The 22,355-nt window shown below is 29.0% G+C and overlaps 3 protein-coding genes and 2 long non-coding RNA genes across 6 annotated transcripts; 3 read left to right on the top strand and 2 right to left on the bottom strand.

Annotated features, from left to right (window-relative positions):
• Nucleotides 1–6: 6 nt before the first annotated feature.
• Nucleotides 7–2,204, bottom strand: LOC142645742 (uncharacterized). Its single transcript, XR_012846802.1, has 4 exons — nt 2,107–2,204; nt 802–1,281; nt 373–746; nt 7–311 (listed from the first exon to the last, which is right to left on the bottom strand). It is a non-coding gene; the product is annotated as an uncharacterized LOC142645742 (long non-coding RNA).
• On the top strand, nt 1,249–2,097 carry LOC142645745 (uncharacterized). Its single transcript, XM_075822823.1, has 2 exons — nt 1,249–1,858; nt 2,049–2,097. Exons 1-2 carry the CDS (start codon nt 1,320–1,322, stop codon nt 2,095–2,097), a joined length of 588 nt encoding a protein of 195 aa, XP_075678938.1. The 5' UTR covers nt 1,249–1,319.
• On the top strand, nt 1,797–7,063 carry LOC113790937 (dipeptidyl peptidase 9). The gene is made up of 8 exons (XM_075822802.1): nt 1,797–2,174; nt 2,640–3,312; nt 3,407–3,917; nt 3,973–4,736; nt 4,804–4,923; nt 4,988–6,551; nt 6,628–6,739; nt 6,801–7,063. The coding sequence occupies exons 1-8, from the start codon at nt 2,163–2,165 to the stop codon at nt 6,891–6,893; spliced, it is 3,849 nt and encodes a 1,282-aa protein (XP_075678917.1). The 5' UTR covers nt 1,797–2,162; the 3' UTR covers nt 6,894–7,063.
• Nucleotides 7,064–13,673: 6,610 nt separating this feature from the next.
• Nucleotides 13,674–16,903, bottom strand: LOC142645743 (uncharacterized). The gene is made up of 3 exons (XR_012846803.1): nt 16,781–16,903; nt 13,838–16,728; nt 13,674–13,728 (listed from the first exon to the last, which is right to left on the bottom strand). It is a non-coding gene; the product is annotated as an uncharacterized LOC142645743 (long non-coding RNA).
• On the top strand, nt 13,718–22,224 carry LOC113790942 (glutamate-gated chloride channel-like). Of its 2 annotated transcripts, none has more exons than XM_075822811.1 (8): nt 13,718–14,283; nt 14,340–14,455; nt 17,126–17,193; nt 17,521–17,827; nt 17,924–18,058; nt 20,195–20,637; nt 21,184–21,537; nt 21,598–22,224. In XM_075822811.1, exons 1-7 carry the CDS (start codon nt 13,808–13,810, stop codon nt 21,409–21,411), a joined length of 1,773 nt encoding a protein of 590 aa, XP_075678926.1. In that variant the 5' UTR covers nt 13,718–13,807; the 3' UTR covers nt 21,412–21,537; nt 21,598–22,224. The 2 variants fall into 2 exon arrangements, with proteins under 2 accessions (XP_075678926.1, XP_075678925.1); XM_075822810.1 differs by lacking the exon at nt 17,126–17,193 and adding an exon at nt 15,799–15,866.
• The last annotated feature ends 131 nt before the right edge of the window (nt 22,225–22,355 follow it).

Here is a 22,355-nt window from a genome sequence, read left to right as displayed (position 1 = left end):
GATTGGTTGAATATGATTATGAATAAATAAATGAATGAAAAAAAGAAGAGAGAAGAAAATCTATTCAACAGAATTCCATGTCAAATTGTCTGCATTTTATATCAAGTGTGTGTGTGAGTCATTTAGAATGTGGATTTGCCGTGAGATTTTTTTTTCAAAATTGCCATATTTTGATTTAATTCTATTCGTTTTTTTCCAATTTCGTTGTTATTCATTATTCGTTATCTATACAGATATGGTTGATTTAATATCTATGTGTGTGTGTGACAACGATGAAACAATATATTTGTACCAAAAATAGAATTTATGGCCTGGAAAAGAATCACCATCATAATCATCTCGGTTACAATAACAACAACAACAAAAACGTACCTGTCAATTTCTAATTGATCGAATGTCAGATTATATTATTAGTCGTTCGGTCGTCGTCGGTTTATAGGCGGTACCCCTTTTTTATATTTGGTTGATTGTTTGTATTAATTTCAATGGTGTGTTTTTGGGAAAGATTCTTGTTGTCGTTCGGTTAAATGGATCTTTCATCCAAAAAAAAAATTTCATAAATTCTTCTTCTTTTTATATTATTGTCACCATCATCATCATCATCATCATTCATGAAACAAACATGTTTCATTTTCGATTTGTTGTTTTTCGTTTTCGGTTATTATTAAGGCGAGGTCTTTATTCACTCTCTCTTTCATATTCGGTTTGTTTGTTTTTGTTTTGGTTCCATGTTCCTTGAATAGTTTCTGGATCAAAATTAAAAATGAAATCATAAATAAAAAACAACAACAAAACACATACCAGATTCGATTGTTTTTGCTTGTTCGGTGTTTTTTTTTGGCTGAAAAAAATCAAGAAGATTAACAAGAATTTTTCGTTATCATTTGGTGGTGGTGGTGGTAGTGTATGTTTCATTTCATTTCTGTTTCGATAATCAAGTCATTTATTTAATGAGTACATTATCTTTGTTGTTTTGTTTTGTTTTGTTTTTAATGGCTAATTTTTTTCATTTGTTGTTGTTGTTGTTGTTACGGAATTCGAATCATTGCACGACAATATATTCGAATGTACAGAATTCAATGGTGGAAACTATTTTTACAGAAGTGGGTTGTTGTTGTTGTTTTTAGGATGTTGTAAATGAATCTGTCGTGCCAAAATCATAAATGTTTCGTTTTACGGTGGAAAATTAATTAATTACAATGATATTATCATATTTGGTGTAATCTTTGTTGTTGTTGTTGTTGAACAACATTTTGACTACCACCACCACCAGTTTTGTAACTAACAACAACAACAAAAAAAACCAAAAAAAAAACATAATGAGAAATTTACCGCAAACAGTAGAATCATTCAAATCAAATCATCATCATAATGATCATGGTGGTTATTGTGATGACGGTTATTCATCATCATCATACAATACTATTGTTTGTCCAAGAAATTGGCCAATGAATGAACAAAAATTATCAAATTATCGTGTTGTAAATAATAATACATCACGACGTTCATTTTCATCGAAAAACGATAATAATCGAATGCTTGATAATATTGGTGGTGGTGGTGATAATAATCGTAGCAACAACAACAAATTACAACAATTATGTTGCTATCTGGCCGAACATCGTGCCCGATTATTATTAACATCAATATCATTGGTATTTTTATCAATATTTTTGGTTGTTATTTACCGGCAATTTGGTTGGATTGTATTTGTTTCATTGATTGGTATTATTTCCGTACCATTCGTATTGATTTTTGTTTATGCTAAACGAATGGAATTTAAAGATGAAGAACAACCGCAACCGCAACAAATTCCTACGATAAATCAGCCAAGATCGTCAACAACAACAACATCGTCGTCATCGGCGATCAAACAAACAAAAAATCAATCAAAAACTAATACACCAATTTTCAATACAAAAATTGAAATGGAAAATATAGCCAATGAACAACAACAGCAACAACAAATATCATCGGGATTACCATTGAAAAAAAATTTAAAAAAATCTACTACTTTTGCATCAACAAATCATCCACAACAACATCAGCGCCATAATCGTCATCAACAACAACAACGACGACAAAAATCAATCATAATACAATTACCGGAAAATAATGAAACCGAAATCATTGAATAACCAATTAAAAGTTTTCCAATCAGGATGTCAATGATGGTAAGTTTTTTTTTTTTTGTTGATTTTTTCGAATGAAAAATTATATAATCCACTCTATGAATGGATCAAAATCACATGTCAAAACAACAACAAACAAAAAAAAATATTTTGTTTTTGTTTTTATCAAACAAACAAAACAAAAAATCTTACTACGTTTTTCTCTTCCATCTCAAATTTGGAGGATAAAAAAAGAAAAGAAAAAGATTCTTGTGTCTCTTTATTATCATCATCATTATCATCATTGACTTTGACTATCGTATCAGGCTAATTTATCATCAAAAAATTCGAGAGGACACGTAGTAGTTATATCTTATCTTATCGTAGTAATTTAGCATGTGAGCTATAGATTAGAATTATGAAATTTTCGTAATTACGTAATAATGTTCTTCTAGTCCATATGTTTCATTTGGTTGTTGTTGTTTTTTATGCAACATTTCTTTTGTTTTGTAAATAATAATAATAAAGCAAACGACAGAATATAAAACGATAATATATCATTATAAAAATATGGATAAAAGATCAAATTCAAATAATAATAATAAGGATGGTAATGATAATGATAATCAATTGGCCATTATTCATCATCAGGCCAGAAAATCGAAATCTATTCAACAACAACAACGACAATATTCACCGACTATGATTTCTTCAACATCGATTAATTCATTACCATTACCATTACCACCATCATCAACAACAACAACAACAAGTTTTACGAATCATATTTTATCAAAATTTAATGTTCCTTCTACCAGTACAATACCAATAAAAATTAATGAAAATTCTTCAACATCATCAGAAATTGCAACATCAGCATTAGAAATTCCAGAACAAGAACGAAATTTTGCATTAAATTCATTCAATTTACAATCATTATCTACTGGTAATAATTATCTTAGTCAATCATGGAAAAATGCATTACAAATGTCAGCATTAAATATGCCTTCATTACCGGATTATTTTACATCGGTACCGATGCCATCGATGCCAAATATAACAATGCCTAATCTACCTTCAATGCCAACAATAACAATGCCATCAATGCCTTCGATGCCATCAATGCCTTCGATGCCCAATCTTTCAATGCCAAATATTTCGATGCCAAACATTAATCTACCATCGATCAGTGATTTTATGCGTATGTATTTACACATAATGTTTGTCTGTAAATGTTTATAATTGATCAATTTATTTTTTTCTGTTGATGATTCATTCATTCATTTATGGATTAGCTTTTTATCTAGGAAAAAATATAAAATCTTGGGAACAAATTTGTCAATCAGTACGTGAAGCAAGAAAAAAATATACATCAATTTGTCCATCATTACCATTTGATTTTAATTTTTCATATGATTTAAAACATGAAAAACTTCGTATATATTTTTTGGCATCGATTAATTCATTGGAAACAACACTTTATTACTGTGATGTTGATTTGCTCAAAAATTCAAACATAATAACTCAACAACAACAACAACAACAACAAAACAATGAAGATTTATTTGATTTTATTGGTAATCATCAACAATCATCATCTAATCAATGTGATTTTCCAATAGATATTGAACAACAACACGAAGAAGAACAAGAAAATCCATCATTAAAACCAGTAAATTTATTATCATCATCATCATCATCAACAACAACATTTCAACAACAATGTTATCAACAAAAAATTGATAATGATATAAATTCTGAAACAAATATCGATATTGCTGATTGTGATCTTGATAATAATGAAAGGTATGTTAGAAATGTGTTTTTAATAAATGAACAGATCTCATTTATTTAATTACAGTTCTGGTTCACCTACTTCGATGACATTATCAACACAATCATTATCATCATCAAATTCAGATGAATCATATATGAATACATCATTGTTAAGAAAATCTATTACATCACCTACACCATCAATTTCAAATCTAGATACAATCGAATGGAAATCATTGATTATTAATCTTGATGAATTAATTAATCTTGAATCATATTCTCATCAACAACAAACAAATAATGATGATGATGAATCATCATCACAACAACAGCAATCATCATCATCAACAAATTCACCAGAAGAAGATTTAATTTTACAACGTAAACGAATAATTTTGAATGGAATATTTTCCTATGATTTTCATCCAAAATTAGCAAGATTTGTTTTTACAATGAAAAATGCAATCTATTGGTTTGATGATATTGCAATAACCGAAGAAACTAGTCATTTAAAAGATTCGATTCATGAAATGAATGTTGAAAACAATGGTGATAATGATGATGATAAGACGTCTTCAATGAAGAAAAATCATTTTTGTCCACCATATATACCACGGAAATTGATTAATAATGATTTTATTAAATTGAATGCAACAATATGTCCACATCAACCGGATTTAGTTGCTTATACTGCTGATAATGATCTTTGGGTTTGTGATTTGATTTCCGGGTCGGAAATTCGTTTGACCAATACCTACTATACAAAAACGGCAATTATGGCCGGTAGACCTTCGTTTGTAATGCAAGAAGAATTTTCTCGTTATACTGGATTCTGGTGGAGACCATCTTGTAATTTGATTATTCTAGCGATTTATTAATCGACTAATTCTTTTTGTTTGTTTTTTTTTGAATTCAGATCGAAACTATCAAAATGTTTATACAATTCTTTGTGAATTTGTTGATGAATCAGTTGTTGAACGTATTTCAATTTCAGGCTGGGGTAATATGGATGAAATACATCGTTTTCCAAAACCTGGCAAGTTTGGTTGCTGTTTTTGATTCTTACATTGATTGATATTTTCATTTTTTTATCGACCTAGGATCGACTAATGCAAAATCTACATTAAAACTTGTTCATTTTGCTTTCATAAATCCAAATGGTGGTGATGGTGGTCGATTAATAGATCGACAGTTACGATTATTAAAAATTGAAGATTTACATGAACGATTAGAATCAATATATCCTGAATATGAATATCTAATACGATGTGATTGGTTGAATGATGATGTAATATGGATACAGCTTTTAAATCGTCAACAAAATCATTTAGCTATTGTTTTATATTCAACAACGGATAAATTTCCATCACAAATTATTTATACTGAATCACATCAAGATCATTGGTATAATTGTCATGAAATTTTATATTTTTTCAAAAATAAATCTTTAAATATTGATAATGATGATTGTAATAATGATAATAATCAAGATGTTATATTGGAAGGAAGTAAAATTGAATTTTTATGGTCATCCGAATTGAGTGGTTATCGTCATTTGTATAAAATTTCGGTTGAAATTGCTGAATTTCCATCGAAAATTTCATTGAATAATAATGATGATGATTCAATGGCGAATAAAGATGAAAAACCAATAGAACAAATAAATCATGAAATGAAGGCAAAATTATTGGAAAATCGTCAATTAACTAATGGTAATTGGGAAGTATCCGAATCAATGTATTGGATTGATGAACAAAATGATTCAATATTTTTTCTTGGTACACGTGATAGTCCATTGGAAAATCATCTTTATGTAATATCATCCAAACAATCTTCCAGGATTGCACCTAAACGTCTTTCAAAAGAAGATTTTACTCATACTAGAATTGTATTTGATCCGGAATTTAGATTCTGTATAGATTTTCAATCAAACGTATCGATTCCACCATTTGCTTATCTACATAAATTAATATCACCTGCGGATAATCCTACAAATATTACTATAGAACCACAATATATGTTTTTAAATCTTCCCGATGAAATCAGAATAGAAGATTCAATGGAATATTATGAAAAAGTACAAATTTTGGGTCCGACACCACATTTATTTGAATGTAAATTACAAAGTGGTGAATTAATTTATGGATTTCTTTTCAAACCAGAATTTATGGAACCAGGTTTTAAATATCCAGTGCTATTGGAAATATATGGTGGTCCAGAAGTGCAATCAGTTACAAAATCTTTTAAAGATTTAAGATATCATCGAAGACATTTAATCGCTTCCGAAGGTTATATTGTTGTTGGTTTTGATTCACGTGGATCAAAACATCGTGGTGTTGATTTTGAAAAACATATCTATAAACGTTTAGGACAAGTTGAAATTGATGATCAAGTAGAAGCATTACAATGGTTAGCTGATAATACTGGATTTATTGATATGAATCGTGTTGCTATTCATGGTTGGTCATTTGGTGGTTATCTTTCATTAATGGCTTTAGTTAAACGACCAGATATATTTAAATGTGCAATAGCCGGAGCACCGGTTACCAATTGGTTATTATATGATACTGGTTATACTGAAAGATATATGGGATTACCAACAGACAATGCAGAAAATTATCGACGAAGTAGTATACTTAGCTATATTAAATACTTTCCAAACGAGTAAATTATTAATAATAATAATGACTATTCTCATTTACTAATTAATTGTGCTTATCTTTTTTTTTGGTTTTATCAGATATAATCGTTTACTAATAATTCATGGTCTAATGGATGAAAATGTTCATTTTTGTCATACAGCACAATTGATTCAAGGTTTAGTTATGGCCGGTAAACCATATCAATTAAGTGTAAGTAACTTTTCAATTATCTTTGATCAATGTTTTGAAATTTCTTTTTTTTTACAAACAGATTTATCCATACGAACGACATAGTTTGAAAAAAATCAACAGTGCTGAACATTTTGAAGCAACATTAATTCATTTTTTGCAACAAAATCTTTGAATGAAAACGTTGAAAAACAAAAAAAAACCAATTTGTACAAAACAAAAACCAATATTTGTTCATAATCATCATTATTATTAACTATTTTGTCATTTCATTTCTCGTATATTGTTTATCATATCATTTCAAAAAATATTTTGATTATTAAAATGATTGATTTATTTAACAGATTTGATTCGTTTAGTTTTGCATTTCATTTTTTTCGATTGCGCAATAATTACCACACTGGGTTAACATAGGGAAAAAAAGAATACGGAAACATCCCCGCATTTATGAATGCTTTTGACATTTTTTGTAATAATGGCCTGGTTCATCATCATCATCATTATCTGTTGTTTGACCAAACAAAGATTCTTCTTCACTTAGATATCATTATATTACTTTCGGATCTAATTATTAGTATTACACTTTCACTTTTTTTTCCATTGAAACATCAAACATCATCATTATTATATTTGTCTAATGAATTTCATGTTGTTACAATTTTTGTTTTTTGTTTTTTTCTTTTCTGCTTTCATCAAAATCAATGTTTATTTTTCTTGTCGATGAACGAGAGAGAAAAAACGATGACTAATCGTGGTTTCTCAAACACAAAGAATCGTTTGTATTTGATTATTTCGATTCGAACAAAAATAAAACGAAAATTTGTCCAAATACAAACATTGAGGAGAAAAATAATCCGGATCTTTGGAGAAATACCGAACCAAATTCTGTATTTGATGGCCTCAAATACCAGAATTTCCCGAAATTCGAATGATAATGATAATGATGGTGTAACACCTTTAATAGCGTCTTTCTCTCTCTCCTTCTCAGAATGCGTGTCAATTTTCATTAGTAAAAATCATTATTTTTTCTGTTTTTTTTCGGTTTGTTTTTTCAATTCCCGGGTTGTCCGGATTTATACGTTATCCGAATATATTGTCATTCAATCAAATCAAATCAAATCAATCAAATGACGCATACGCACAATATTATTTCCTGATTTTTTGAAAATACCTGAGACAATTGTCGATACAGGAAAAAAAATTTTACAAAAGAAAAAAAAATCAGATCACAAAAAAAACATGAAATTTTTCTTTAAAATTGAAAATTTGAAAATTTATCAAACAAAAAATAAACTAAAAAAAAGTAAATGATGATGTGGATGGTGGTAAATATTTACTCAACACTAATGAAGTTTGATTTTTCTGTTTGTCCACTTTTAACGCATAGGCTATATATCAATCGGCCTATGTGTGTGTGTGTGTCATTGACTGACTGATATTTTTTGGGAACAAAAAAAAAATTTGGCATTTCGGTAATCAAAGTTTGATCATCGAATTTGATTCGATTACGAAAATGAACAGCAACAGAAAGTTTTTTGGAAAATCTAGACATTTTTTTCTGGAAAAAAACGAGAAATTCATTCATTTGGTTTCTTGATTAATTCAATACCACTTTATGATTTTGAATGATTTTGATGAGAATGTACGATGTATACAAAATGTAACTACAGTGGTACCTCGGTTAACGACGATGATCGGGTCCTGAAAAACCGTCGTTAACCGAAATGTTCGTTAACCGAGGTACGATTTTCCATAGGTTTCAATGGAGAGCGGATAAAATTGATCCGACCTCAGACCTTGATTTCCTATTATCACCTTAAATTCTCGAAAAAAGCCATGTAATCATAATAAACTGATTATTTTTGAATTCGTTCTTATCTAGGCTAATCCATAGACTGGATCTGATAACGGAAATCATCACTTTTCGGTGATAAAAATGAAAAATGTCCCACTTCCCTTAAAAGTTTGCTTCACTGTCATAATTCTTTACCTTTTTTCTCAAAAAGAGTTGCAATATGTTTTAGATTGTCTAACGATGGTCACTAAAAAATCCAAATTCATTTGTTTGAAGATCATCACTAAAAAAATCCAAATTCACTTGTTCGAAGATCATCACTAACGAATCCGAATTCACTTGCTTAAAGATCATCACTAAAAATCCAAATTCACTAACGAAGCAATGTTCTCTGACAAATCCAAATTCACTTGCTTAACGATGGTCACTAACAAATCAAAATTCACTAACCAAGCAATGATCACTGAAAAATCCAAAATTCACTTGTTTAACCATTCCAACAATGGCCAGTAAAGAATTCAAATTCACGTGTTTATAACGATTCAATTCGTTCAAAACGATTGAATTCAAAATGAAATTTTGCAAATTTTAAATCCATTCAAACCCAGGAAATTGTTTTCTTATTCAAATCCGAAATCTTTCAAAAATGAACCATATTCTCCCATAGCACTTTTTGATAACCAATCGAATTTTATTCCTTGATCGATAAGATTTGTTAAACTTTTCATTCTTTGTTGGACTTGTTTCGTTTATGAATTTGAATTCGTTACTTAGTTGAAATTGTTTAGAAAATGAATTTGGATTTTTCAGTGATCATTGCTTGGTTAGGAAATTTGGATTTTTCAGTGATCATTGCTTGGTTAGGAAATTTGGATTTTTCAGTGATCATTGCTTGGTTAGCAAATTTTGATTTGTTAGTGACCATCGTTAAGCAAGTGAATTTGGATTTTTCAGTGATCATTGCTTGGTTAGGAAATTTGGATTTTTCAGTGATCATTGCTTGGTTAGCAAATTTTGATTTGTTAGTGACCATCGTTAAGCAAGTGAATTTGGATTTTTCAGTGATCATTGCTTGGTTAGGAAATTTGGATTTTTCAGTGATCATTGCTTGGTTAGGAAATTTGGATTTTTCAGTGATCATTGCTTGGTTAGCAAATTTTGATTTGTTAGTGACCATCGTTAAGCAAGTGAATTTGGATTTTTCAGTGATCATTGCTTGGTTAGGAAATTTGGATTTTTCAGTGATCATTGCTTGGTTAGGAAATTTGGATTTTTCAGTGATCATTGCTTGGTTAGCAAATTTTGATTTGTTAGTGACCATCGTTAAGCAAGTGAATTTGGATTTTTCAGTGATCATTGCTTGGTTAGGAAATTTGGATTTTTCAGTGATCATTGCTTGGTTAGCAAATTTTGATTTTTCAGTGATCATTGCTTGGTTAGCAAATTTTGATTTGTTAGTGACCATCGTTAAGCAAGTGAATTTGGATTTTTCAGTGATCATTGCTTGGTTAGGAAATTTGGATTTTTCAGTGATCATTGCTTGGTTAGTAAATTTGGATTTGTCAGTGATCATCGTTAAGCAAGCGAATTTTGAATCGTTAGTAATCATAGCTGAATAAGGGAATTCAGATTTGTTCAACCAAAAGAATCATTTTCGGCTAGCGATTATTATATTTGGAACTTGTAATTTTCATGAAATTTCTTGATTAGATATCAATTCTCATAAGTAGGATGTTGTCTTTGTTGAAAAAATCAAATATTTATAATAAATTATACGCAAAAAAATCAAAAATTGATTTTTTTAAATCGTCGTTAACCGAAAAAATCATCGTTAACTGAGGTAATTTTTTCTCCTGACCCATCGTCGTTAACCGAAAATTTCGTTAACCGAGGTGTTCGTTAACCGAGGTACCACTGTATTTTATTTTATTTTTGTACATTACATTGGGGGTAAAGGATTAAATTTTAATGAATTATATTTGCAGCAAAAAAAAAGATTTTGATTTTGATTTTGCATGCTTCTGAAGCACATATAGAGAATATTATGCAAAAAAGGTATTCTTTTGGAAAAATGTTTTCCCTGAATGAAGATTGTCCTTGTGTGTGTGTGTTATACATGCCATAAATACATACATACATGGAGAGAGAGAGAATCCAAACAGAATTCAAACAGAATCCTTGGATTTTTTTCTCTCTTCACACATAGATTTCCGAAAACAGAAAATAGATTCGATGGTGATCCATATTATTATTATTATTTTTTTGGCCTGGTCGTTCGTTTGTTCGTTTGTGTGCAATCACGATGATAATATTATTTTCGTTTTTGTCGATTCTTTTGGTATATATAGCAAATCTGTATATACGATTCGTGATGATGGCCTAGATTTTTTTTTTTCGTGCCCTGGTTCGTTTACGATATAGAAAAAATGAATGAAAAGAGAGATTCTACAAGAACTTATTACTTTTTCATTGCTTTGATAATGCCAAAACAAGAAGAAGAAAAAAATATTAAAACAACAAAGCAGCATCATTCTCAGTATAGAATATTTTTTTTTCGTTTTTGCAAAAGGCCAAAGTATATATGTTCAGTTTTTATGTGCATTCCGTTAACGCATATTCGATTCATGTTTGAAAAAACATCATCATCATCATTGTAAAGAAAAGAGAAAATGGAAGAAGAGGGAAAAGAAGAAGAGAGTCAAGTTCCATCATTTTGGATTTGTTGTTTTTTAGCATCCTCTTCAAAAACGAAAAAAAAAGAAACTTGACAAAAACTTGATCAATGAAATTGATCCATTTTGGTGAATCAATTTCAAATTTTCCTTTTTTCTCTCTTCATTTCGTAATAACAAATATTGGGGATATTCTTTTCTTATGAATTCTGTATTCAATATTCTTTTCTCACAGAATTTTGTTTGTCCGTTTGAACAAAAAAAAAATGATACAAAAATGATCGAAATCAATCTTTTTTTTCTCTTTCACATCCATGGTTGATTGGTTGCAATCAATACCAACAAAAAAAAATGGATCGCAAGATGCGAAATAATCATTTTTCCATTCGGGGTCGCCAAAAAATATTCGGAACTTTAGTTTATCAGTTTTTCTCTCTATTCATTCAATCCATTCCTTTTTTTGCCAGAATCGGTTTTTTTTGGTGAATCCGGTTAAATTCTTGATGCTGTTTATGTTGCTGCTGCCAGTTGTTATTGGTGGCTATATCAAATTTTTTTTTTGGTGAACTATATCACCATCATTATCAAATAACAATCATTCATGATTCTGATCATCTATTGTAATGCTGCTGCTTTCAAATTCTAGATTCTCGGAATGGATTCATAGATTCTGCTCTGAAATAATGTTTGAGCCTATTCGTTGGTTTGTTTGGTTGTGTTCGCGTGTGAACTAATGGTACAGCAATTTCATTGGTGATGATGATGATGATGGTTTGGATGCAAACCAAAAAAAAAAAAAAAAATTCATCCATTAAAATGGATTTGTTTGAAAATGAAACAAACAAACAAAAAAACTAGTTTTATTTTCAGTTTTTCGTTGTTTTGTCACCCTGAGATAAATGTCGAATGATGTTTATCGTTTTTTTTTTGATTGTTAAATTTTTATAACCAACGAAAAAACGCTATATATAACCCCCAAAAGATACATCATCTAAAGATGAATAAGGAAAACATTTTAAATGTGCAAATTGTTTTTGACAAATAAAAAAACGCTAATAAATTGAATTTTATAGCGTTTTGCAAGCAAATTCATTGTTGTTGTTGTTGTTGTTGTTCTTGTTTTCCATAAAAACTCATCATCCAAAAAAAAAAATAATCAAAGAATCATCAGTGATATGTGATGTGAAGTGTTTTTCGTTCAAAATTTTATCATTTTCAACTTGGTGATTGGTGGTGGGTAAGTCAAAATAATTTTTTCGCATTGAAAAACACAGAATTTTGATAGAATTTACCCGCGAATTTCTTTTTTTTTAGTTGTTATTGATTGATCAATGATGGTCATCATCATCATTGCTGCCTAGTAACCTGGATGATGATTATTATGATTATCAGGGTGTTTTTTTCAATAGAGAGAAGAGTAATAAAAAGGGATATTTCATCTGTCAAATTGATTTGTAGATTTTTTTTTCATTCAAATATCCAAGTTTCAAACGGTAAAGTTTGATCATTTTTTTCCAATATCCGATTCGGCTAGCATGGTCGTTGTTTTTTTATGATAATGACAGGTCTCAGTTGCAGGCAGAAAAATAAAGACAGCCTATTTCCTGATTCAAATCTAAAAAAATTTTCATTTTTCAATTTTTTTTCATTTATTTTTCTGCATAAAGCAATGATCTTTTTTTGGTCACTTAATGATCACAGATAATCAAAACGCCCAATTCATTTTATTCAGTTGCAGCACAATCTTGAAGAATTTTTGTTTCAGTTTCATTGTTTCGACAAAAGCTCAATAATTTTCCAGAATTTGATTGTGTTTTTTAAAAGACCAAAAAATCTTTGTTTGTTATTGATTCTTGTGATAATTTCTTCGTCACACACACACACAGACACAACATTAAACAAATCAACAAAAAATTCGACAATTTTTTTTTTTGATATGAACATCGATGCTGATTATTGATTTTTCTTCTACAAACATCACTGGATCAAACAACATTATTTGCAATTATGGCAGTGAAGCTTACATTTTTTCATCATCAATATTCTTATTAAAAAAAATTTTGTGCACTCTTTTTTTTTTGTTTCATCCCAAAAACCAATCTGCTGCTATATATAAATGGATTTCGATCTTTTCTTTTCTTCTCATCTTGATTAGCTCAAACGCACCACAAATAAAAAAGATATTGCTTCGGAAGCAATAGCAAAAAAAAACCCAGAAAATAGTGTCCAATTTCATCATCATCATCATCAGCATCGATTGTTTTTGGTTTCATTTTTTTTCGATAAAGAAATTTTCTGTTTCTTTTTTCTTCTCTCGGTTCGGTTTTTCTCGCTATTCGCTATTCGCCCTAAAACCAATATTGCCCAATAACAAGACATAATAAGATCAATTTTTCCTCAAATGATGCAGGCCAATAATCATCTTGGTTATATATTATCTGGCTGTGAATCGAATCCCGATATTATTTTTTGTTTTCGTTCAATTATACAATGATGCATCCACCAAGAAATTTATGATTTTTCAATTATCATTCCTTTGATATCTAATTTGGAGAAAAAAAATTCGATCAAAAAAAAATATTCCTAGAAGGTTCATACAACAATATTTATAAACAAAAAAAAATGAATCTGAAATCAGCAACTAATACGTACAGTCATCATATGATAAAATGGAAATCGATTATTGATGATGATTCGATAAACGATGATAACAACAATAATGATAAAATGATGAAAAGATTAAAAACCAAGATTAATCAAGATTATCGATCGGAAACCAATGTCGACAATACGGAATCAATCCGACAAACAAATAATGATGTTATTGATGTTTATCAAGTGATTTTTACATCATCACAATCTAGATCGACGACATTATCACCATCATCAACACCACCACCACCACTACTTTCATCATCATCATCATTATCATTATTTCGTCAACCATTATCGTCGTTATTATTATCTTATTCATCATCATCAGTTATCAATAAATTATTGCCAATCCAACAATTATTTCATCAAATTTTTTCAAATATTTACATAAAACTTGTTTTTTTATTCATTATGTTCTCATATTTATTCATTTGTCCAGTACAGTAAGTTTTCTCGCATTATCATTTTTCGTATTGAAATCAATTCTTTTCTCAATTAGTCCAAGCGCCAATATTCGTGCCATGGAAAAACGTATTCTTGACAAAATTATTGGTGATGGTTATGATTCAAGAATTCGTCCAATGGGTAATGCATCGGTTGGTGCTCGTGGTGGTGGTATGTGATAATCAAAAATAACTTTTTTTTTCAAATATCATTGTGTGTGCGTGTGTGTGTAATTTTATTTGAAATTCATTTTCACTTTTTTTACCTTTATTAGATAATTTTTTTTTATAGAAATATTCACATTATCAAAAATCTTTTTTTCATTGCTTTGTGTGTGTGGGTGTATAATTTCTTCTTCTTCATTTTTTTGTTGATAATTCTAGAAAATTCATTAAAGACAAATTAGTTTGGGTTAGGTTAGGTTAGATTATGAACAATTATATCTTAAGAAAAGATAATTATTGTCATCATTATGGCATCTAAAAATCTTCTTTTATTATATTCTTTTCATCTATAAATGTGACCGATATGTAGCCGACATTTTTTAGAAAAAATATATGATCAATTCAATGAGCATACTCAGATCATTAATGACAATTTCTATTTTTTGTTGTTGTTGTTATTTGCCAGTTATATAATATAATCTGTTGGTTATCAATCGACGCACGCAATGAAGCATCATCATTATTGATTGAAGCGAATCGCATCGATTGATATTAGAGAAAGATATGATGTATGTATTGTATTGTAGATGTTCAAACGGGCCAACACATTCACTCACTCACTCGGTGATGGTGGCAAATCGTTTTAGAGAAATTATCATTATTGAATATAGAACTTAGGCAACAACAACAACAAAAAAATGCATCAAAATTTGGTGCACAAACTCCTTACATGCATTAGGAAAAGAATTTATAGAAATTATAGATTTTTTTTTCTTTGATTCGGTCATGATGTATATGTGAAAGGAAGATGAATGATGAATGATTTTTTTTTCTATAGCCATCTTAAGAAATAAGATGATAGAAAAAAAAATCAAAATGCTGATCACGTTTAGTATAGAGAAAGAAAGAAAGAAAAATGTGGATTTGTCGATTAAGAGATCGACTGAATGAAAGAAAATTTTCATTAAGTAAAAAAAAGCAAAAAAAAAACGATGAATTGATTAGGAAGAATTTTTTTGCAAAAAAAAAATAAATATTGCATGTTGCATGTCATTCCTTGTTTGATGATGATCATAATATTGGCGAATGACTATTCTGATATTGCATCTTGAATCATATTAATTTTGAAACTTGAAATTTTTATTGTTGTTGTCGTTTTTTATAACATTGAATGGATACATTCGATTGCCTGATGCATTTTTTCTTTTCCAATTTTCTTTTTTTCTTTTTCATTTCTCGCCAAATTAAAATGAATGTTGTTGTTGTTGTTGTTGTTTCCCATATTGTCTTTACAAACAAACAAACAAACAAAAAACATGCTCGACCAAACAACAAACAATAATGTTACAGATGGTCCAGCTATGATCAATGTGAATCTACTAATTCGAAGCATTTCTCGTATCGATGATGTTGTTATGGTAAGTTTGATTATTTATAAGATTAAAACAACATTCCCCAGAAAAAAAAATCTTTCTTTCTTGCTATAAACGTCTTGTGTATTGTCTGTCTTTTTGTCTTTGTCTTTGTCTCAATCTATATCTGAATTGATATTAATTTTTCCAATAAGCTTTTTGTAAATCAAACGATTCGATTGATAATGATGATCAGAATCGATAATAATAATAAATAAATTTGCCTTCGATTCAAAAAAAAAACAACAATAATAATTGTCATTGATTATTTTTTATGAGAAAAACCAGCGTCTCTGTCTGCCGTCCTGTTTCTTTTCATTTTCATTTAATTTTCTTTAATAAATTTAAATCTTGTCCAAACATTGATAGTCCCGTTTCTTTTTTCTCTTGATAACAATAATAATAATAATAATAATTCAAATGGCTGTTTTTGATCAAATGAAATAATAATAATAATCTTCTTCGTTTTTTTGTTTTCGGAAAATGATCACTAAAAAATTCAAATTATAATGTGGATATATCTTCTTCTTCTTCTTTAATTTTCATTGTCATCAATTGTCTTATGTCTTGTCATTGCCTATTTATATAAATTGATGATGATCGAATAATTTCATTTTCATTTTTTCATTTGCTTGTCTGTCCATGTTTGTTGAATCCAAATAATCCAATTCGTTGTGAATGTATTCGGTTACTGGATATTATATATACGATTATATCAATCCAAAATTCTTATTATAAGGTTATTGAATAATAGTTTTCAGTCAATGATACTCATCATCATCTTTATCTTCATGTGCTCGATGCCAATCAATCAATTTGATAGTAGCCAGCCGTATAGATTATTATGTTCTTCAATGGTGTTTTATTTCTTTTAATCAAATTATTTTTATCAAAGAAAAGCAAAAACAAAATTAACTTACATTCGAATCCAAAAAAAATGATGATGATACTGATGATATCTGTTAATCTTCTTTCACCATTTCCTTGAATTTAATTTTATTCATTCATTTTGATTGATGATTGAATCACTCTTTTTATTATGCGGACATGTCAACATAAAATTCGATTCGATGGACGATTTACATAATATTCTTGGCACATTCGAAATCGATTAATCGATGGGACGATAATGATGAACGACTTTTTTTCCGAAAACATTCGAATCGATTCGACTCAACAACAACAAACAAAAAAAATGACAAAAATTTTGGTTTTTGTTTTAATATTTTTCAAAATGAAATTTGATCATTTTTTTGATAATAAAGATGGACCTAGTATGATCTCTGTGAATATTTTAATTAGAAGTATTAGCAAAATTAGTGATCTTGATATGGTAAGTTGATATATAAATCATGTGAATAATAATCCATTTTGATTCCAAAATCTCGGCAAATTGACAGCTCGCTGGTTTGATTAGTGTAAACAGCAGTAATGTTTTCAATAATCAAATAAGTTAGATTAAAACAATCGATGTCTAAACACAAAAAGCTTAATGTTTCCTTTTTTTCCCTCCGAAATATTTAGTGATTGATTGATTAATATCAAAACTCAGACAAAAAACAAACAAACAGCATTCTCAATCTGAATTTATTTATTCTTGTCTAATTTTTCTTTATTCAATTTTTTTTTCTTCAACCAACACAAACGAATATTCCAATAGGAATATTCAGTTCAGGTAACATTCAGAGAACAATGGGTCGATAGTCGATTAAAATTTGATAATATGAGCGGACAAATACGTTATCTGGTATTGACTGATCCGAACAAAGTATGGAGGCCAGATTTATTTTTCAAAAATGAAAAAGAAGGCCATTTTCATGATATAATTATGCCAAACGTATTGTTACGTATCTATCCACAAGGCGGTGTCCTTTATTCAATTCGAATTTCATTAGTATTAGCTTGTCCAATGAATTTAAAATATTATCCATTGGATAAACAAATTTGCTCCATACAAATGGCTAGCTGTAAGTTTTTCTGTTTGTTTCGAAAATTTTAAAAAACATTTTGTTTTTTCCAAATTATTTTTTTCCGAAACACTATATGACACAAACGAAAAATAGATGGCTATACAACCGAAGATTTAATGTTCGTTTGGAAACATGAAGATCCCGTCCAGATAACCACAAATCTTCATCTACCAAGATTTACATTGGAAAAATATTTAACCGATTATTGTACCAGTAAAACAAATACTGGTAAGTTAAATCATGTTATTCATAATTTTTTTGAAAAAATATATTCTTCAATTGAGCGATAAACAACCAAACATCAACAATCATCAGATGTGTCTTATTTAAATTTACAATTATGTGGAATGTTTTAAAATGTTTTTGCTCATACTTTTTTTTAAAAAAATGCAAAAGCGGATGATTGAGCGAAAGGGGAGAGATGAAGAAAAAAGTTTTTGAATCTTGAATTCTTGCATCTGCTGAATTTTGAAATTGTTTTTTTTTCTCATTCAAGAAAAAAGAAAAAGAAAAATCAACCACACAATCATCAATTCGACAATAACACACAATTCTAACAACAATAACGGCTACAGGCCATATAGTGAGAATTTATATATTCTTTCTATACACAATTTATACGCAGACACTTTGAATGGGCCAACCAACCAACCAAACGAATAGAAAAAAAACTCAAATATGGCAGCTGCTGCCATATCATTGATGTGATGCCGAATTTTTTTTGCTTCAGAATTTTTTGTTTTTGTTTCACCCGAATGATAACTGAAGAAAATAAAAGTTTATAACGAAAAAAGACTTTTTTTTTCGATCGAATACAATTTGACATTGTCAAGATATACATACACATCAAGGCAAAATTGTGTTTGCTTTTAGTCAGTGGTGTACGATTCTCTCTTCTCTTTATGTCCTGTCAGCCAATCAGTTTCCCGTTGTGTGAAACATAGGCTATTCAATTTGAATGAATGAACGAACGGAGAGAAAGAGAGAAACACACTCAAGATTCTAAATAATTATTTATGGTGGTGGTGGTGGTTATTAGAGTCATTAGCATGTTGAGAATCTGTTTTTTTTTTTTTTTTTTTGTTTACAAATTCTTTATACTATGATGAACATTCATTGACTCAATTAATGATGATAATCATTTGAAAAAAAATTTGTTTGTTGTAAATTTGATTTTTTTAAACCATAGGATTCGTTTAAAATTAAAAATTTCTGTATTTACTTTTTTTTTGTTATTGAAAAAAATGAAATTTCTTCATTATTGTTAATGGTGTTGAAGGTTGGTTGTCATTGTTCGTTTTGATAGACATCAAATTATGACATTGCTTTCAACCAAATGCTGCTTTCCTTTCCTGTCCTATTTTTGGAACAAATTTTTCGGTTAGGGTAGTTTTTTCGTTGTTGTTGTTGTACAAATTCGAAACTGATGTAATTTAATTTACAATGTGCGAATTTTTTTATGTTCATTCTGTCTAGCCTGTTTAGCTAAAATGCTGTTTGATTTGGTTTGGTTTGTTGAAGTTTTATTTTTTTTCTGTTTGATAGAATTAGATTATGTGCTAAATTGAACACACACACACAGAACAACTTGAAAGAATTCACATCACATTCAATCAGTATTGTTTTTTTTCAGCCTAACATAATAATCATCAGATTTTTTTTGGTTGGATAACTTTTAAAGTAAAACAAAAAAAATATATTTCAAATTTAAACTTTGTTCTTTGTCCAAAAAAACCCTTAGAAAATGATGATCGATGATGATAATAAAAAAGATGTGAATGTTAAAATTGAATTCAATTGTGTTCAACCGATATTTATTTTTTTATCATTATTTTTACCCAGTATAACATTCATTATTGTATTGATCATACAACAAAGAAGAATTAGAAATAGATATCTAATTAAATTAAAGAATTATTTGTTGAAAAACAAATCACGGTGACATCCTACAACATTCCTTACTGAATGCAAGTGTGATTGTCTTTGAACAAAATAAACTATTGGCTCTTTTTTTTGTCTAACTAACTTACAATGGAATGGTGAATCAATTCTTTTATCGTTTATCGGAGTAGATGAAAAAAAATCGATCGGTCAGCAAATCAGATTTTGTCATATCGAAATAAAGTACATTAAAATAGAGTCGATGATACAAGAATAACAAAACGCGCGTGTCATTTTCTACATGAAATTCCGATCGATCCGATCAATCAAAATCAGTCTTTTCCGGGTTTCTTTTTTGTTTTGTTTTTGTTTTTAATAATATATCTTATGATTTGGAATTGGAATTTAAGTTTTTATCAATAAATCCTATTTTTTTTTAATTTCTTTTTTTCCGACCATTGATCAATATGTTTAAAAATATAGGTTCCTATAGTTGCCTCAAAGTTGACCTATTATTCAAACGTGAATTCAGCTATTATTTAATTCAAATTTATATACCATGCTGTATGTTGGTCATTGTTTCATGGGTATCATTTTGGTTGGATCCAAATGCTATACCAGCACGTGTATCATTAGGTGTAACGACATTATTAACAATGGCTACATCTATTTCGGGTATCAATTCATCGTTACCACCGGTCAGCTATACAAAAGCTATTGATGTATGGACAGGTGTATGTTTGACATTTGTATTCGGTGCGTTATTGGAATTTGCATTAGTGAATTATGCATCAAGAAGTGATGCACATCGTGCTGCACTTAAACAACAACAAGCTGCATTAGCTGCTCAACGTAAATGGGATATTGAACATGGTTCATCATTAGAAAATGAACATGTTGATGATCGTAATACTGCATTTGCAATGGTAAGTTTTTCAATCAATCCTGATTTTGAAATATGAGTAGGAACAACAAACAAGTCTATGACAATGACTATGTGAATATTTTTTTTTGTATAATTAATTCTATTCACACATGATGATGATGATAATGTTATTTTAGTTTCGACTATTGTTAAAAAAGAAAATTCTATTTGTGTTTATGTTACCAAACATCCGTACACTATCTTAATTAACTTGCTCATTTCCTTATTTATGTCGGACTATATTTTCCTTTCAGGAACAAAAAGAAAACTGTCAGATCTATATTTTAGATAAAAGAGTTATTATTATGATGATGATCATCATCATCAAAGATTCTTGTTACAATAACTATAGTCATCTTTGTCATTGTGATTTTATGGAATTTTATGAATTCATTCATTGAATCAGTTCCTGTTTTTTCAACAATAGACTTGATAATATTATAAACAAGTGATGAAAAGATTTCTTTTGTTTCACACATCAACTTTTATTATTTCTATCATCTATTCTGTCATTTTAATTTAATTATTTTATTTTCTTACTAAATAGCGACCGCTTGTACGTCAACATGGAGATTATACTGGTGAAAAGTTGCGTGCCTGTGAAGTACATGTGATGCCCAAACGAAATTGGTGCAAACGTTGGTTATCAAAATTTCCCACCCGTTCCAAACGTATCGATGTTATTTCACGAATATTTTTTCCATTAATGTTTGCTCTATTCAATTTGGTCTATTGGACTACATACCTATTTCGTGAAGATATGCAAGATTTGTAAAACTATTTTCTATTTTAATTTAATCGCGATTTTCATCGATTTTTGTGTTCGCGGTCATCCTATGATTGCCAAAAAAACAAACAAACAATCATTATCCACAAACAAAGCCTAACTAGAATGACAAAGGTATTGTTATCAATTTTTATGTGTTCATTATATTCTTTTCTCATTTTCATTTATTTACAGCCAATGTTTTCCGATATTTCATCATTATAATAATGATTTGAAAATTGCAAGAACAAACATAGAACCCAGCTTATATACTACTAACGTTTATTTCATTATTGTTATTTACCCCAATCATCATCATTCATTAATTCATCATTCTTCAAGATTCTTGCGAATTTTTATTGAAAAACAAGTTTTGTTCATCGAATAAACGCCAACAATTTTTTTTGTGCGCACATTAAGCTCATACAACAAATGCACAAAACAACAAGAAAACTGAATCTGTATAGAATTTCAATCATGATGTTAGTATTCGTCATCATTTATATACAACACTGTGTATATCTAACCAATCAAGTCTTTCGTTCATCCTTTCTAAGTCTCACTCCTCAAGAACTTTTTAACTTCAATTAACTACTTATAACTGATAATAGTTTCTCGTTAAATCTCTTGTATCCAAATCTGATTCGGCATATATATCACTTGATTCATTCTTAAGTAACAATATAATCATCAAAAAAGAAAAACGATTATATTGTTCAATCAAATTGTTAAAATAATTAAGCTTCTTGAACAAAGTGATTTTATCATGATTATTATTATTATTATTATTATATTAATAAAGATCAATTTTTAGTCTCTCTCTCTCTCTCTCGCTCTTGTTTATTTATTTCATTCCATCTTTGTTTTTTGGTTCTTTTTATTGTCAATAAATGGCGCCATCATTTCCGATTCAGAAAAAATTTTGAAAAACGATGATTCGAATAATGTCAAAA

Source organism: Dermatophagoides pteronyssinus, unplaced genomic scaffold (assembly GCF_027571235.1).
Source record: "Dermatophagoides pteronyssinus isolate colony J.1.1.1.1 unplaced genomic scaffold, Derpt_VIB-CSIC_2022.12 sq0020, whole genome shotgun sequence".
Taxonomy (NCBI): Eukaryota; Metazoa; Arthropoda; class Arachnida; order Sarcoptiformes; family Pyroglyphidae; genus Dermatophagoides; species Dermatophagoides pteronyssinus.
The sequence above is the reverse complement of the archived record's forward strand: the minus strand, read 5'-3'. Positions and strand labels throughout refer to the sequence as shown.